Source organism: Vombatus ursinus, unplaced genomic scaffold, assembly GCF_900497805.2.
Source record: "Vombatus ursinus unplaced genomic scaffold, bare-nosed wombat genome assembly UNPS02015411.1, whole genome shotgun sequence".
Classification (NCBI taxonomy): domain Eukaryota; kingdom Metazoa; phylum Chordata; class Mammalia; order Diprotodontia; family Vombatidae; genus Vombatus; species Vombatus ursinus.
Window position 1 is genome coordinate 1,098,856 of NW_020955189.1, and position 14,666 is coordinate 1,113,521.

Genomic DNA, 14,666 nt, shown 5'->3' on the forward strand with positions numbered 1-14,666 from the left:
GCAGTCTTAGCTTATGGACCCTCACAGAATGAAGTCTTCTCCCCTATCTCCATTCCCAGGGCGGGCTTTTGACATGGCAAAGATCTCTGTCCTGCTCTGGAGAGGGAACTAGGTGGGACGCGTCAAAGGCACAGGGAAGCTGACCTCAGCTCAGTAGGAAGAAAAACCTTCTCACAATCAGAACAGTCCCAAAGTGAACGAGGCTGCCTTACGAGGCAGTGGGCTGCTCACGGTAGGTGCATCAGTCAACACATATTAAACACCTACTATGTGCCGGGCATTGTGCCAAGTCCTGGGGATACAAAGAAAAGAAAAAACACAGCCCCTTCCCCCAAAGAGCTCATATTCCAATAGGAGTCAACATACCAAGGTACAGAGAAGGTGCACGTGCAGGGTCGGGCAAGGTGATCTGAAAGAGGAAGGCATTGGCAGCCCGCTGGAGGGCCTGCAAAGGCTTCCTGCAGGTGATGGAGTTTGAGTGGAGCCTTGAAGGAATCCTAGATAAGAGGGCAGGGTAGGGGCCAGGGTATCCCAGGCAGAGGGCACAGCTAGTAGAGTACATGAGGAGAGTCAGATGGGAGAACAGAGGGCATAGGGAGCCAGTGGGGGTCCTTGAGCTGGGCAGTAACACTTTACAAAAGTCATCCAGGCACCTGAGTGGAGGATGGCCTGGAGTGGGGAGAGACTAGAGGCTGGGAGACCCGTTAGAAGGCTACTGAAATTGTCCACGATCATAGCGATGATGAGTGAAGAGACAGTGACCTATGTGAGAGATGGTAAGGACATCTTCAGAGGCAGGTGGGGAGGGGTGACTAGCAGGGGAGACTAGGCCTGAGAATCATCAGCATAGAGATGATAATTTAATCCATGGGAGCTGAGGAGATCGATCAGCAGGAGAAATGATACAAGGGAAGAGAGAGGAGGCCCCAGAACAGAGCCTTGGGGGACACCCCCAAAGCACATGGCATGGATGAAGAAGCAATAAGAGACTGAAGAGAGATCAGTCAGGTGGGAGAGCCAGCAGAGAGGAGGGTACCAAAAACCTAGAGAGGAGAGATTTCCCAGTGGGAAAAGGCAATGCCATCAAAGGCTGCAGAGAGGGCCAGGAGGATTAGGACTGAGAAAGCCATTGGATCTGGTGATAAAGAGATCAGTGTGGGGGCAGCTAGGTGGCGCAGTGGAGAGAGCACCGGCCTTGGAGTCAGGAGGACCTGAACTTAAATCCGGCCTCAGACACAAAACACTCACTAGCTGTGTGACTCTGGGCCAGTCACTTAACCCCATTGCCTAGCACCCCCCCCCCAAAAAAACCCCCAAGAGATCAGTGTCATCTTGGAGAAGTCAGTGTGGGCGGAATGATGACTGGAAGGGTTCAAAAGAGAGTGAGCAAGGGAAGGCAGGAGAGGAGAGAAGAGCTGGATGGCCAGCCGCACTGCTATCATTAAGAGAAGGGTTTTAAGGCTGCAGCAGCAGAGAAGCAATCAGGAGGGAGAGACTGAGAATGAGAGAGAGGGTGGAGAGGACGGCGGCACCTTGTTGGAGAGGCCAGAAGGGAACTGGACCCAGGATACACGTGGCAGAGAGGGACTGAATCTAATAAAATGAACTGCATCAGGGAGAAATGTAAAGCCTTACATTTGGGGTAAAAAAAACAAAATCACCCTCACAAGCACAGCTAGGATGTATGGGGCAAGCTTAGGCAGCAGCTCTTTCTCTTTAAAAAATCATACGTAGATTTAGAACCAGCAAAAAATCCTCCTCCTCTCCCAACCCACCCAATTGAGAAGGAAAGAAAAAAGCCCTGTTACAAACACGAATAGTCAAGCTAAGCAAATTTCCACACGGGCTATATCCATTCTGCACCGAGTCCCTCGTCCCTTAGGAGGTCGGTCGGATGTTTCATCGTGAGTCCCCAGGACGTGTGGACGCCATTACATCGATGAGGGTCCACACATCCTTCAAAGTTGCTTGGCTTTGCCATATTGCCGTCCTTGTAGGAAGCGTCCTCTTGGCTCTTCTCCCTTTCCTCTGCGTCGGCTCATGTAAGTTTTCCCAGGTTTTTCTAAGAGCATCCTGCTTCCTCATTTCTTTTTTTTTTTATAATTGATTTCTTTTGATTGATCAACAATCACTTCCATAAGCTTTTCAGTTGAACATTTTTCTCCCCCTTCCTCCCCACCACCCTCCCCAAGCCAGCGCACAATCTGATAGAGGCTCTGCATAGGCCTCCCTATTAAACCTATCTTCGCGTTAGTCATGTTGTAAGCATTAGAAGCAATAGGCTGCTTCCTCATTTCTCATAGGACGTTTCAGCACAATCACAGACCAGATCAGTTCGGCCATTCCCAGTTGATGGCAGCCCCTCTGAGTCCCATTCTTGGCCATATCAAAAAGAGCCGCTATCAATAGTGCGCACGTCCTTCGAGTTTGCTCTGCTGAGAACTAGTCAATCCCTCCCTTAACCTAACTTCCCTCCTCCGCCACCAGTCCATTCTCCAGCGGCTCGGCCCCTTTCTCCCCTATGTCCCCACTGAGTGAAATGTATTTCTGTACCCCACTGTGGGCTGGGGAGAGGGGCCTTCCTTTGACCCCTTCAGATGGGAGGGAGGTTCAGGCGTCGCCCCGATCTCCCCGCGCCCTCCAAGGACGCTCGTCTTCCCTCCTCCTCAACCTCTGCAGACCACCCAGCCCCGACCGCGCGGCTCGACCGCCCGGTCTCGTGGGGCTCCTTCCACGGCCCTGATGACCAGAGGCCGCCCTCGCCATCCTCGGTCAGTCCTCGCCCCGGCCCTCACGTCGCTCACTCGCGTCCACCGCGCCCCGAACCCTGCCCCTCCACGCTCAGGCCCCGCAGCCTCCGCCCACTGGGCGACGCCCGGACCAGCCCCGGCTCCCTCCGCCTCCTTTCCGGGCTGGCAGAGTGGAAGCTCCACGCGGGCAGGCGCCAGCTTTCCTTCTGCTTGCATCGGTATCCCCAGCGTCGGGTGAGCGGGTTGCAAACCTTGAAGACCGACCTGGCCATGCCGTCTCCCGGCAGTGGGACACTGCTGCCACCTGGCGGCGCAGGAGGGAATAAGAAGCATTAGGAGGAGGGAGGAGTCCGTCTGAACAAGACCGTCTAACGGGGAGAGCAGCCAGGGCACGGGGCTCCCTTTCTACGGCATTCTGAAGTTCACAAAGCACTGGCCAGGAGGCAGAGCATGAACTGTAGTCCCCATTTTACAGATGGGGAAACAGGCTCAGAGAGTGATCACGGGATCTCAGAGCTGGAGCTGCAAAGCCTCTCAGTTGGACTCCTTCACTTTACAGAAAAGGAAACTGAGGCCCAGGGAGGGGGAAGTGATCATAGGATCCCTGTCCCTAGGGATAGTCCATTGCAAAGGCGAGGTCTGGACCGGGAGTCAGGGAGACCTGAGTTCAAATCCAGCCCCAGATAACTCACTATGCTCAGGGCAAGTCACTAAACCTCTGCCTGCCTCAGTTTCCAAGTGCCTGGGGGCATTCTCTCCCTGGCAAGCTGGGACATCTCCTGTCCTAAGGCCCCTCCTAGCTCTGCATTCTCTGTATTCAGGTGTTTGGGGCTTTCAGAGGCTTTCATTTGGCAGGGAGCCAGGGCTCTTTGCTGTCTTCCTACAGCCTCCGCTCCTACAGCTACGGGGCGCCATACTGCACAGCGTGCTGGGCCTGAAGGGGCAGTGCACAGAGCACCAGGCCTGGAGTCAGGAAGACTCATCTTCCAGAGTACTAGCTGGGCGACCCTGGGCAGTCACTTCACCCTGTTTGCCTCAGTTTCCTCATCTGCAAAATGCGCTGAAGAAGGAAACGGCAGACCACTCAGGCAGCTCTGCCAAGAATGCCCCAGGCGGGGTTGCCTGGAGCCCAACGATCCAGGTGCAACTGTGCACACTCGGCCGCTACCTTCACTCTCTCCCCAGTAGCCTGCAGGGAATCGGTGGGCTCCAGCTTGGTGCCCCTTGCCCTTACGCGGCCCTAGAACTTGGACCCTTCCAGAGCTGGACCACAAGCTGGCAGCCGTGGCTCCTCCCTCTCACGGTCAGGCTCGGGAAGGAAGGGCCCTCCAGGTGTGGGATGGTGTGAGAACAAGCTCCAGCGATCAACGGCACCCCCAGGGTCTGAGCGGGCCCCCTATTCCTGTCCGGAGCAGCCTGGACTCGATGCAAACCTACTTCCCAACACACAAGCGGCACTTTCTGGTACGAGCCCCTTTGCTCCTTCCACTATCTCAATTCTGAGTACTAGCACCCCCATTTCACAGATCTCCTAAGTTCACCCACAAAACCCTGTTCTCTGACTCTCCAGTTCAGAGCTCCATCTACTCTGTCAGGAAGGGAGGAGTTACGCAATGGGAAGCCAACGACATTTTTACCAGAGCGATTCACGAAGACCCATTTGGCACCATGTGCAGGGCAGACCAGGGCAGACCGGGGGCAGGGAGGAGCACGGGGAGCCGGAGCTGCAGTTTACAAAGCACCCGGAGAGCGGTGGGAGAGAGGCTTGAAGGCATGGGCAAGTCCAATCTGCAACGATTTCCAGTGGAGGCGTGGAACTGTGAACTCAAGGAAGATGTGAGAACTGCAAACCTGGGGCTCGTGAGGGATCCCTGAGAGAAACAAGTGAGCTGGGCTCCTTGTTCAGCTCCACCCTTTGCCCACACACCAGGCCTGGGACATGAGGGCAGCTGACCCTGCTGTGAGGGTTAAGTCTGCAAAGGGCTTGAGATCTAGCATTTCATTGGGGCGCCACAACCCTGAGGGTCTTCCAACCTCCCGGGTGGCCTTGCACTCTCTGCCACCTCTGTGGAAGGGCCGCGTGCGTGTGTGCATGTGTCGGGGAACCTCAGGAAATCAGTGAGGACACTAAGATGAGGAAAAAAAACCCAAAGCGCCGCAAGTTGATGCAAGGTTTATTCAGACAGTGTACAAACAGGCCACTGAAAACACCGGCTTTAATGTCTGGCCCAGTACTATGGAATCAATGGAGTAGGAAAATAAAAAGGCACTAATCTGTTAAGAAAAGACACTCAATGTATTCTAAGAATAGAAGTCATTTAATACTGTTAATTTTATAGCACAAAATAAAACAAGCTATGATCCCCCAAAAATAATTTTAAAAGCTTACACAGAAAATATTATTGCCTGAAGTTCACGATTTTTAAGTTACAAGTTGAAAGAGTCATCGTCCGTCCTGCTGGGGGCTGGAGGACACACAGTGACGCCCATCCTGGACGCCAGGCCACTCCCTCGTGCAGAGGAACCTCAGCTGCTTGGGCAGAAGTAGGGGCGACTGAAGTCAGCACCACAGAACACCTTTCTCCTGGGCCTTGGGTTCCTAGGTGAGACTTCAAGAGGTTCTCCCCACATCGTCCACAGGAAGCATCAGTCAGGAACACCGTGTTAAAACCAAAGTCAACAGCTGTCTCCTCCCCAAGATGTAGCTGCGAAGCTTCATCACAGCGGCCCAAGGATCCACACCGTCCCTGTGTTCCTCCCACGCTTGGATCGTCTTCAGCAGGTGCCCAACCAGTGTGTAAGTGACTGAGCACGGACCCAGGCAGCCATGGGCATGGAGAGAGGAGTCCCCCTTCAGCCCACGACAGAAGCACGAAGACCGGCACACGAGGTTAATGACCCAAGTCAGAAGACATCACCCACCTCAACTCCTTGGACCAGGGAGTGCGGTGAGGCTGGAGACCCCAGGAGCTGTCTTCACAATCCACGAATGATAGAAAAACGAGGGTTGGAGCACGAGCCCTTAAACAGTGCATCAAATGAAGCAGCCTCATGACCATCAAGGCTTGACAGAACCAAAGGATAAATAAACCACAGTGATGGCCCACGGAACATCCAGAGCTTGGGGTGACGGACAAAGCAGGGAGAGTAGCAAGCAGCACAGGCAGCTCAAAGGGAAATGCTTGCCCCCGGAGCGCATGCAATCCTCCCAGGGCAGAGAACAGGCCTCGCAGCCGACGGGGACCCCAGATGCTCATCCATCAGCCATCGGGAAGCCTCGCCTGTGAGTTGGGGAGCGGGCCACATCACGGAAGGCTCTCATGGGGCCTACCCCTTCTAATCTTCTCTCACCTCGTGTAACCCAGCTCCCTTTCGTAGAATGTGGCAGCGATGTAGGCTCATAGAACTTTAGGAGTTGGAAGGGACACTAAGGGATGATCCACAGTCCAATCTCCTCATTTTACAGGTGAGGAAATCAAGGCCCAGAGAGGGGAGGGGACTTGCCTCAAGTCACCAAACCAGAGAGCAGCAGAGGTGAGGTTCAGACGCAGGGCTTAGCTCCAAACCCGGAGCTCTTTTCACTCCAGAATGGACAAGGTGGTTCTCCCATGGCCATTCCAGCTGTAAGGGTCCTCGCCTCTAAGATTCTACGAGAGGGAGAGAAAAGTGACTTTGCTCTTCTCACTAATACTAGACTATCCTCTCTGGGCTCTGGGAATCCTTGACAGCACTAGAAACATGTGCTCTCCTCTGGGAATCCACGCATTTTAGTGTAAAGAATAAATGGGGGGGAAGCCCCTTGCCTTCCTACATATTTTGATCTACTCCTTAGTGACCTACATCAACCCACACAGGACAAGACGAGGAGTCCTAAGAAGAGCAGGTCAAAGGAAAACTCATCTTAATACACAGTGTGCAAGCATGCCCTCCGCCCCCTAGAAAGGACTGACTGCCTTGCTGCTAAACGTTAAAGGTGGTCTACAGAGGAGTTTCCGTCTCTCACAAACCAGGCAGGCTTGCCCACGTTCACAGACTGCCAGGGTCAGTAAGGAGACCTCTCTTTGGAAGGCGTGACCAAGGCCAAGTCTAGCAGTGAGTGCACAAAGGGGTGAGTAGATTAAAGGCTGGTCCTGTGGCCATTCCATGAGAACACCATGGGGGGACCTTGGCTTTTGGCGGAATATTAATGGCAGAATGAGTAACCAAAGGGCATGTTTTCAGTAGAACAGACTGATAAATAGCTTCAAGTAGTTGTGGAAATGTTGGCTGAAGAGTAGGCATTTTTGAAGTAGGTCACTGCACACACAGCCTATGGTGACTAGTCACTGGCTGGGGACACCCAGGCCCACATCAATCTCCTCAAGTTTTTCAATCTTATTAATTTTATTATGTTCACGAACACAATCGTGCTCCATCTGGCCGTCTGGCAGCCACGTCTTCTGTCCTATGGAAACCACCGGGAATCACTCAGAGAGGCAGGGTGGTGCAGTGGGAGGCAGACCTGGCTGGTGGGACCCTGAGCCAATCACTTCAAGCCTCCCTTCTGGACCTCAGCGTCCTCACCTATAAAACTGAACTTGCTTGTTGCATCTGAGGACTTCTACGCGGCCTCTCTTCCAGTTCTAACATTCTATGAGTCTATGAGCTTTGGCTCAAAAACACAGAACACATTCTAAGCTGCAAAAATATAAAGGCTAAAAAAAGTCTGTAGGAAAGGCAGCCCAAAAGACCAAATGTACTAGTTATGGGGCTCCTTCTATGTTTGAAGTCAGTGCTCGGTTTTTGTGTGAACCTCTGCCTTGCCCTTTACTAGTATCTGGCAGATAATGATATTAAAAGTTTGAATTTCTGTCAATGTATTAAAATTTCCCAAGTCTCATATTTGCAACAGATTCCTACTGCCATGTGTAATTAAGGGGCTTTTTTTAATCTAGCAAGATCATCCTGCATAACAAAGCTCTGCTAGTATAGTAGGTCTAGCCAACTAGCACCTGCCTTTCCTGGGCCGCTCAAGCCTGCCCACGAGGGAGCACGAGCCCTGGATTTCTCCAGCTGGTGATAACACAGCCCAGATACAGCCTGGAGCCTGACTGCTCTTTCCAGCCTCTTCAAAGGGCAAGGACTTAAACTGCTCGCTTTCCATGGCGGTGGATTCGACTCCAAGGTTCTGAGAACAATCTTCCTTAGGGAAGACTATTGGTTCACCTTTCAAACGGGCATTCATTGAAAGCAGACCAAACAAATAAAATGAAATGGCTCCATGTGTGTGTGCGCGTGTGGTGCGTGTGTGTGCATGTGTGCGTGTGTGCGTGCGTGTGTGTGTAGATTCAGAATGGTTTCACTGGGAAAAAGTAAAAGGAAGTATTTCTCCTTTAAGTCTGTTTTCTACAGTTTACAGTGCTTGGAAAGATGGAATTAAATATGATTTTTTTTCCTTCTGTTTAGCACATAGCAAAACAGGCTACCATTTACAACAATGAAGACGTGATACAAAGACAGGCCTTGGCTTCAATGTAGTTTTTTCCTTAAGTCAAAGAAATTTCACTTCAGAAGCTCAGAGGCAGGCAGATTTCCTCGTATTGAGAAAACTTGTCATTTATGACTGTTCAGAATACATATTCCAATGATTCTTCCCCCAAGTCCCAATTCAGCTTCTACTGTGACAGGACAGAATTCTCTCCTGTTCCTTGAGTTCCGTGATTTCCCCTCAAAAAGAAGATGAAGATGGCACACCAAGTATCACTGAGGATGAGCTATACACCAAGTTCAAGTATAACTGCCAAATGCTTTCTTTCTCCAACTGAATTTGATGGGATGAAGCCAAGAGAGCATCCAAGTGGGTGCAGACAGACCCTTTCCTCCTCAATGTCCTTTTGCCTGGCTGTTTCCGCTCGGGCTTTCCAGCCTAAGATCCAAAAAGGTCCTCAATTGGCTAAGTCTAAGACAAGCCAGCGACGATCCCAAGGCCCAAAGGCTGCCAGCTGTGTGCATTCCAGATGTGTAGAAAAGACCACCAAACGGAAGCAAGCTGGAGAGCTGGGCCAGGCTCCCTAGCTTGCCCTGTGAGAGAGAATGGAATCCCATTTCAGAGGATGCTACTAATGAGAGCCAGAACATGAAGCAGTAGCAGCAGCAGTAGACACGGGTAACAGAAATCACTCGTTTTCATCTGGATTTTGAGGGTCAATGATCTTGACGTGCGTGAAAGGGAAGAGCCCTTTGCGGCCGTTGACTTCTCCTTCCCATTGGCCATTGATGTTCATCCTTGTCACTTTCACGATGTCACCCACCTATTTGGAAAGGACAAAGGGAGCATCAGTACTTTCTCTTCAATAAAAGAACAACGGACATAAAGTTACAACTTCCTACCTATTTCAACTGTTATTCTATGAAGTCCCTCCTACCTGCATGGCCCAAGGGACACTTGGATCTAATTGGACACAGGCTCTACCCTCAGCTGAGGGAAGGAATATCAGAATACAGAGGAACAGAACACCAGTCTACAAGAGGTATAAAATGTCATGTGAGACCAGAGTCAGGACAGCAAATTTTCAACAACACTGACTTCAGAACAATTCCTAGAAAAGAATTAAAAAGAAAGAGGGAAAAAAAAAAAAAAAGAAAATACAAGCAAGGGTGGATCTAAGTTTAGCAATTCGGTTTTCTTCCTCGAGTTTGTACTGAACATCAAGAAAATCTGTAAAAGATGAAATTTTAAAAAGAAAATTGTAATTATTTTGAAAAAAATTATTGAACAGCTGCTTACTGCTTTCAGGCTTTCATGTAAACACCAATATGTCATCATCCTACTTGACTGAGATCACTGATACTTGGGTTAACCTTTGACTGAATCCTAGTATTTTTACTATAGAAAAGACAATTCAGTGACTAATCAAGGCAATGATTCCCACATCTCAGCAGCTGACAGACATGTGCAGAGAAAGTGTGAATTTACTTTGCTTGAGTCTACTTATTTGTTACAAAGGAAGGATGGGGTTGGGGTGAGGTGCGGTGACAGTGAGGAAAAAGTAAAAATAAGCCAAAGAAACATTTCAAAATATGTGGAAGAAGGCAGAATAATGTTCCGAAGGGGACACAGACAAGCAGGGTGATATCAGCATCATTTTTTTATGTAACAGAGACTCCTAGTTTCCTACATGGACCTTCTTCTAAGTTTTTTGTATGTGGAAATGCTCATCTTTGTTGATGCCTGTCAAATTCCTAAATTAAAAAAAGGAAAATAACAGGTTTTCTGTGCAGAATCAACATCTCTCCTCTGAAGCCTCCAGGATCTCTGCAAGTATCCCCCCCCACATCATGACTTTCCCCATCACAGTTTTCGATATATCGTGGGTCAGCATAAGAAATTAAAGGGAAATTTGGGGGGAATTTTGCAAAAACAACAGACAACAGCTGAAGGCCAACAAATAACACAGAAAAAGTTTAGAAACTCAGAAATGCATAAAATGTATGCATAGCATTGTATAATATCAACATATTTTATCTTTTAATATTGTAAGAATTCAAACCTTCTCTGGTACAAAAGGAGGGCCAAAAAATTTTATGCAGATTTTCCAGACCACGGGGCTGCCGCGCCCCTAATCTCCGCGATGTGGAAGGAATAGCTGTAGTTGGGAAGTTAGCATTTATCTGCTCACGACTTAGGTGATCTGTTTCTTATGATTGCTGGTGACTGAGTAAGGCTGACCTCCTGCACCTGCCAATGAGAAGGCCAGGCCACGGTACAGAGGGGGACAGCAACACCCAGAATTGCCCTTCTCTTACTTAGACTGATGACCATCAACTTCAAGGTTAGCGAATCCTCAATTCTAGGTTATGGAAGGGTCACCGTTTCCCCTTCAAATCCTCTATTGCTTTCTAACACACACAGACAAGGCAGGGAATGAGAGCCCAAATCTGAGGGTGATGGAGGGTGCACACGGGAAGGGCAGGGAACGGCAAGATGCTACAGTTGTTTCTGAGTATCTGAAGGACCGGCATGCTGAAGAACTCAACTAGTTCTGATGCATGTGTGTGCGCGTGTGCATGTGTGTAATACCAGCAGCAATGAGAGGAAGTGTCCCGAAGCAGAACGAGCTCCCTTGGAAGGTCCCGAGCCTTCCTTCCCTGGGGGTCTTCAAGCAGAGACCCAAGGGGATGCTGCTTACCAGCTAAGCTACAGAACAAGTGGGAGTCCAGGGCAACCTGAGTTCTCTTTCTGCAACCCAGCAGGTGATGAATGAATACACTCATTACCTGTGTAACCTTGACTGATTCACCTCCATTCTTATTCTTTACATTTTTATCTTTTGACTTTACAGAACTTTTGTTCCCCCCCCCAAAAGGTTGCCTCCTTTCCCCATTGTCATCCCTTTAATAAAACAATTTAAAAACAGTCCAGCAAAACTAATCAAAATGCCAACAGAATCTGACATTAAAAGCTATGTTCCACACCTTCCAGTCTCCTACCTCTGCCAAGAAGGGAGAGGGACATGCTCCCATCTCTTCTTTGGGGCCAAGCTTAGACATTACCTGAGTCCATATTCAGTCTCAGACACTTACTGGCTGTGCTTCAGTTTCCTCATCTGTAAATAGGGCTAATCATGGCACCTACCTCCCAGAGGTGTTGTGAGGGTGGAAAGAGATAACTGCAAAGTACTCAGCATAGTGTCTGGTACACAGTAAGTGCCATATAATTAGTCACTATGTATACTGTTTTCTTGGTTATGTTTATTTCATTCTGCCTCAGTTTATACAAGTCTTCACATTCATTTCATTCCCACACCACAGTTTGTTTAGCCGTTCCTCAACTGCTGGCATTTACTTTGCTTCTACTTCTAAGTGGCCATAAAAGGTACGGCTATAAATGCTCCAGGAAACAGGCCCCCTTCTTGTTCTGTCTCTGGCTTTTCTGGGATTCATGTCTGGACCCATTTCCTGCTCTGGAAGATGAAAGGGCAAGACCAGATAGCGCTGACCCTAATGATCTATGGTCACAATTCCCACCCAGGTCAACGGACCCAGCTGCTAGGTTCCTTAACATGGTCATCACTATGGTCCTCAACTCTTTCCTTTGTCTTCTGTCCTTGTTTATTTTCAGCATTGTTTTCTTTTTAAATTTTGAGTTCCAGATTCTCTCCCTCCCTCTCATCTCTCTCCTATCCACTGAGAAGGCAAACAATACATTATCAATTATACATGAGAAATCATGCAAAACATATTTCCTTGTTAGCCACATGGCAAAACAAAGCAAAAAAAAATTATGAAGAAAGGGAGAAAATTCTACTCCTTCAGTTATCTCTCTGGAGGTGGATGGTGCTTTTTTCACCTTGAGTCCTTTGGAATCGTCTTGCTGTACTGATCAGAGCAGCCGTGTCTTCCACATTTGGTTTTCATCACAACATCACTGTGCACAACGATCTCTCTCCCGGTTCTTCTCACTTCACTTTGCATGAGTTCATAGAGGTCTTGCCATGGTTTTCCCAACACCCCAACCCCACCCCGGGCACTTTGGACTCTATCATAATCTCATTAATTCTTATAAAATAACCGGGCCAGGTGAGCTAGCAGAAAGAGCAGTTGCCACCTTGATCGATTCAAACATTCTCCAGCTGTTTCAGTATTTTAAGGGAGAGTTTGAGAAGTCCTACTCAACACGCCACTTCCTTCAGCTACCCTGGAAAACTGCGTAGATGTGGCAGAAAGATGGAAAACCAGTGTTTAGCTGCTGGCTCCTCTCTGCCTAAGGCCATAGCTGCCTCTGTCACCACTAGGCGGCACTCTTTCAGAAGGAAGCGAAGCTGCCTATCCCCCCCCCCCCCCCCCCCCCCCCCCCCCGCCAGAGCTCCACGTCCAAACGTGTATCAACAGTACTGTTCATGCTGCTGGCATACACCGGGCACCTTGCCTTCATCCACCCGTCCAGTGGCAGCGTACTGCCATGACTCACTCCTGAAAGGTGATGTGAACACCGGGTAGGGTTCACAACAAAGCCCATCACCTAGGCAATGACCTAAAGGAAGGCCCCCAACAAGGGACAGGGTGAAAAGGCCTGTCAGAGGACAGACCTACCTCCAACAAGGTCACAGACTCAAATGGTCACGCCACCCATCTTTCCTGAGCCGAGAGAACCAATGTCAGAGATGGAAAAGCCCTGGGTTCATGTTTGCTCTCCAGGGCTGCCAGGTCCTTCCTGATTGCAGCCCTGCACAGCCTCCACACTCCGCTACACAGAGGGAGCAGGGCCACCCTAGCTCTCGGCGTCACACTCACAATGAAAGGGAAGCCGCACTGCTCCAGAAACACATGAGATGAGCACCGCCATCAGCCTGTCCTCCTCCCCCTCTTAATGAGCTACAACAGCTGAGCCATGACCTGGGCCCGAAGCCTGCTGTGCTCCTCACGCGGTCCTAGGCAACAAACATCTCTAACAACAAGGACACACTACACGGAGGCGACCCAAGAGTTCTGAGAGAGATGGCAGAGAAGTCCGTCAAGGGCCAGACCCTGGGCTCACCCTGGAGACATAAAAATGAAACGAGACACTCCCCACACTCAGCAGAACTTTCAATCCAACAGGGAGTATCACATATGTCCACATGCATCAGCATGCTACTATTTGTGACAAGAAAAACTGGAAGCAAAATGTGTTCAATGAATGAGCCAAATGGAGAGCATAAGAACATAACGCAATATTACTAAGGCATGAGAAATAATGCACGTGAATAATTCAGAAAAACAAAGCAGGACTTGTCTGAAGTGCTACAGAGTGGAGAAAGCAGAGGCAGAATTTATACAAAGGATGTCAACATAAACAATCAAGGAACAAGCCATCCAAGTGGAAAGACACACTCCACTGTTACAACAGACAGACGGATGGCTTTGGGGAAATGCCCTTCGGTAGAGGGACCGTGTGGGTGTTACTGAGAAGCGTCTGCTACGCTGAAACAAAAAGTCTTCTGATGGTAAATGATAACTTACAAATATGGAATGCTAAGAAGCAGAATGTGATGGAGGGAAGAGCAAGGCAAAGTTCTCTAAGAAAATCTGAGGGGGGAGAGAAAAGAGGAATCTGCGAAGGCTTGATGCAGGAAGCTGGTCACAGTAACAGGGCCTTGGAAGAAGAGAAATAGTCCAGTAAGTGCAGATGGGAATGAGGAACCCAGGAAGTTCATTCCAGGCATGTGGGAAGCCTCCACAAATGCCTGCAGTGGGCCAGAGCAAAGACAGGGCTGGGGAGCTGGAACCACCCTGGGAAAGCCCTCACTGTCAAGTGAAGGAGCTAGTTTTATCCTGAAGACACAGAAAATTGGGTTTTCGAGAAGGGAAGTGCTAGGTAGACCTACACGTGAGGACATGTAAAAAATATCCATTGACCAGTCCTGAAATCTGAGAGAGCAGGTGGAGTGGTGAGGTGACCAGCGTTCCCATCTTTGGGGCTGAGATAGAGAAAGAGAGTGAAAAGTCAGAAAGTGGGTGTCCCTTCAGACAAGGCCTCTGAGCCAGCCAAGCCTATGTGCAAGCCCATTTTGCAGAAAATCTTAATCCCCCCAAGTCCCTGTTAATGAAGCCCTCCTCATCGAGAGCTTTCTGCTCACATCCACCAGACCGTCAGCCCTCAGACGAGCAGTCCGCCATCTCAACCAAAAGGAAGGCTGCACTTCTGATCTAACACGCACCTGGCCTTTTCAGCCCTGGAGCTTAGGTCCTAAAAATAAACACTGGCTCCCTCAGGCTCATCTACACCTGCTGCTGCTGCTCTTATCATTTCCAATTCTCCGTGCAGAGTTGAGGAGGAGAAACAACTCCTTCCTTCCTGGGGTTCCACCTTCTCCACCATGCTCTGTCATCTCATCAGCTGGGGCACCCCCCCCATGAGGTCACATGGACAAGCCCAATGCAAGGGCAGCCTTCCTT

At 49.7% G+C, this 14,666-nt stretch overlaps 1 protein-coding gene across 1 annotated transcript in view; it reads right to left on the minus strand.

Annotated features, from left to right (window-relative positions):
• Positions 1 to 4,907: 4,907 nt before the first annotated feature.
• The window catches only part of CRKL (CRK like proto-oncogene, adaptor protein), a 35,420-nt gene continuing 25,661 nt past the window's right edge, over positions 4,908 to 14,666 (minus strand). Inside the window, exon 3 of the mRNA XM_027847469.1 lies at positions 4,908 to 9,040. Within this exon, the coding sequence (XP_027703270.1) occupies positions 8,906 to 9,040 (135 nt within the window). The 3' untranslated portion in view covers positions 4,908 to 8,905. The remainder of the gene's footprint in view (positions 9,041 to 14,666) is intronic.